The following is a 3,644-nucleotide window of genomic DNA, read 5'->3' on the forward strand; positions in this document are numbered from 1 at the left end:
ACATATATTCAAACATTAGGGGGTCATTTGCAACAAAGGGGGATTAAGTGCTTTTTATCCTTACATTTATAATTTTCACACTTACTTGAAAATAAAGATAAAAATATCAAAGAAAAATATATAATTTGAAAAAAAAGATTTCTTACATTACAATTCCAAATATATAGAACGCAACGTATGTGATCACAAGTATTTCCATGAGATTGATAACTAAAGAAGAAGTTAAAAAGAGGTTTTACACTATTTTTCTTTAAATTGAATTGTACTTTCAGTGATTGGAGAAACTTTTTGAAACCTTGGGGGCCCAGCCACCGATTAGGTCTTCCGTTGATTGTGCTAGTCAAGAACCTTTTTAAAACGTCACCCAAAAAAACAATTTTAATCAATTTTTTTGATATTAAAAATTACAATACACATTAAGTCGATCATTGCCTAACTACTTAAAAAAGACTGTTCACATATTCTAATCATAAAATTTTTTGTTAGTTAATTGGTTTAGAGCCCCAATTATCACATAATCAGTATAGGTTTCAAGTCTTATACTCTTATCCCCTTTGAGATAAAAAAATTCATTGTATGGTATCTCCTAAAAAACTAAAATAAAAATCAATTTGTTGCAACACAACTCATCAACCCAAGCAAGCAGCTCTCTAGAACCTTTTGACTACATCATACAACGGTTTAGTCTTCCAAGACAGTTGGGGTTGAGTTTTTGAAATTTATTTTTAAAAAACTGAAATCAATTTGATAAAGATAAACATCTAAAAGGATTTTTTTTCTTTTTTATTTTTTCAATCCAAAAGAAAGAAAATTATATGAAAATGATGAGTACTTTTTTATTTTTATTTTTATGTCACCGAATGAATTTTTGAAAATTTTTCAAAACTATATTATGAAAATTTAACCAAACAGAGTAGTTAGGCAATTCTCTAATTTGGCTTCCGTATTTGCTCAAGATCAGTGAGACACTATGTTCAATCAATTTCTATGTAGTTTGCACAAATTTAAATACTATTCTACATATTTTAAATCTAATTTTATTGTTTCAAATAATTAGGTTAAGATTTTCACAATTTTATTAATGGTTAAGGGGTTGTTTGGAAAGTTAATATTTTATTTAAAAAAACTAAAAAATTATTAAAAATCTTGTATAAAAAAGTTAAAAATTTCTTTTGATTCTCTCTAATTTTTGTAGGTGAAAACTAAAAAAAAAAAAAAAAAAAAAAATTGTTTTCAAACACACTTTCTATATTTTCACTTCATATTTTAATAATAAAAAGTCGCTAAAAAAAAAAAAAACTTTTCAAATCATCCCCAAATAGAATTTCTGCCCTTTGTTTACGTTAACAAAAACGCAATCAACGTGAAAACTGATGGAGGAGTAATGCACTAGGAGAAAAGTCAGCATTCACTTTGAAAATGATGATGTGTTCATTATTTATTGGTTAACCGTAAACTAGAGTGTTATGGGTAAGTTGTATGGAATTTAATCTCATGGGAATCTTTGCCTATAAAAACCCAAGCCCTGCAAAATTCTTGTAAGTGTGCCCATAAATACATTCACTCGCTCCATGGCTTCTACTAACCATTTCCAATGTATTTTCTTGGCATTTCTCTTTGTCTTGGGAGTTTTGTCCTCTCAAGCTTCCTCTCGCCTTCTCAATGAACAAACCATGCTAGAAATGCACGAGCAATGGATGGCACGTCATGGACGCATTTACAAGGATGTCGAAGAGAAGAATACACGATTTCAGGTATTCAAGGACAATGTTCAACATATAAACGCCTTTAATGAAGGTGTAGACCGAGCATACAAGCTTCGTGTGAATCAATTTGCGGACTTAACCGATGAGGAGTTTCGTGCTTCTTATACTGGTTACAAGAAACAACCAACCAAAGTGACATCTACCTCAAAACCAGCATCTTTTAGGTATGCAAATGTTACGGATGTGTCAGCTACTATCGACTGGCGAGAGAAAGGTGCAGTTACTCCTGTTAAGGACCAAGGCCAATGTGGTAAGCATTACATGATATATATGTATACATATATTTATATCAATCAAGAATTTGAAATACTATTATATATGATTACAGTGCAATGGTATCAGGAGTATCGATTGCTATATATAAAGAATTGGCTCATGTGGTCATGAATATTTTAAAATGATTAGCTACCAAAAAAATAAAAAAGAAGAGAGCCTTGTGACGGTCGAAGCACCTATGTTGACTATAATCGGGTCATGCTTTGAATTAATATGTAACATGAACCTGTTAATACATCATGTCCTTTTGTAAAATAATCATAACCCACTTAATTGTAATTCCTTTTCTATTTATAACTTTTTTATTTATGTATTTATTTATTTTTTTGTGTGGTGCTTATCGTGAATATAGGATGTTGTTGGGCATTTTCAGCAGTGGCAGCCATGGAAGGTATTACTCAACTTAAAAATGGTAACCTAATATCATTGTCTGAGCAAGAGCTTGTTGATTGTAATGTGGATAACAATGGTTGTGGAGGCGGCTCTATGGATACGGCCTTTCAATTCATCAAACAAAACAATGGCCTCACAACAGAAGATAATTACCCTTATGTTGGACAAGATGGCACTTGTGACAGCACCCGAGCAACAACCTCTGCAGCCATGATAACTGGATACGAAGATGTATCATCTAATAATGAGCAGGCTCTTCTGCAGGCTGTGGCCAACCAACCGATTTCTGTTGCCATTGAAGGTAGTGGATCTGACTTCAAGTTTTACTCGAGTGGTGTCTTCACTGGGAATTGTGGCACCAATCTTGACCATGCTGTCACTATAATTGGATATGGAGCTACAAGTGATGGGACTAAGTATTGGTTGGTTAAGAATTCATGGGGCTCCGGATGGGGTGAGAATGGATATATGAAGATCGAAAGAGATGTTGCTGCAAATGAAGGCTTATGTGGCATTGCCATGCATGCTTCTTACCCTATTGTGTGAAATAATGAGGATACTTATGTTGCATTAAGCTTTTATGTGCAAACCTCATGCACAAACCGACTAGCTAATAATGGCTTTCTCCATGAGGGTCTGTCTAGTTTTTCTTCTACTCATGCTTGTATTAATTTTTACAAATGTTTGAAGACGCAAGGTGCTTTTTACCCTAGAAATGTAATCACTTAATATTTTATGTTATATTATGTTTCTTAAAATTAGGTTACTAAATACCAACTCATCTAAAAACCTAAACTGTTGGAGATAGGATAACATTATTATTTATTATATTTCTAAGACACTCCATCACATGCGGTCAACCTTTTCTGCAAAGCGGTCCAAACACATACAAACATTTTTATTCTCTGATACCATATTGAAATGTGTTGACCACCACCTCACCTAAAAGTTTAAGCTGTTAGAGCGAGTGGCAACTTTATTATTTATATTATATTTTGAACACTTCTTCTTTTTTTTTTTTGTGTGCCAATTGATAGAAGAGTAATTACAAATATAAGAAATATTATATGAAATAGGTCACTAGTCAAACAATAACTATAACATCAACTAGCCCAAATCCAACAGCCATTAATTGTTGAAAACTTGAGAGGATAACTAATTATTTAATTAAATCACAAATTAAATTTATGAAATAGATACGAATCCACA

The 3,644-nt window shown here is 32.2% G+C and overlaps 1 protein-coding gene across 1 annotated transcript; it reads left to right on the forward strand.

Annotated features, from left to right (window-relative positions):
• The first annotated feature begins 1,546 nt into the window (after positions 1–1,546).
• On the forward strand, positions 1,547–3,193 carry LOC145790667 (senescence-specific cysteine protease SAG12-like). The gene is made up of 2 exons (XM_082869023.1): positions 1,547–2,016; positions 2,395–3,193. The coding sequence occupies exons 1-2, from the start codon at positions 1,572–1,574 to the stop codon at positions 2,979–2,981; spliced, it is 1,032 nt and encodes a 343-aa protein (XP_082725149.1). The 5' UTR covers positions 1,547–1,571; the 3' UTR covers positions 2,982–3,193.
• The last annotated feature ends 451 nt before the right edge of the window (positions 3,194–3,644 follow it).

Source organism: Camellia sinensis, chromosome 5 (assembly GCF_055761805.1).
Source record: "Camellia sinensis isolate YWXY chromosome 5, ASM5576180v1, whole genome shotgun sequence".
Taxonomy (NCBI): Eukaryota; Viridiplantae; Streptophyta; class Magnoliopsida; order Ericales; family Theaceae; genus Camellia; species Camellia sinensis.

What these genes read in the sequence shown, in the direction of transcription:
- LOC145790667 (XM_082869023.1), top strand. Translation starts at nt 1,572, where the DNA reads ATGGCTTCTACTAACCATTTCCAATGTATTTTCTTGGCATTTCTCTTT. An exon ending in TAAGGACCAAGGCCAATGTG is followed by an intron (nt 2,017 to 2,394) that starts GTAAGCATTACA and finishes TCGTGAATATAG; the next exon opens with GATGTTGTTGGGCATTTTCA.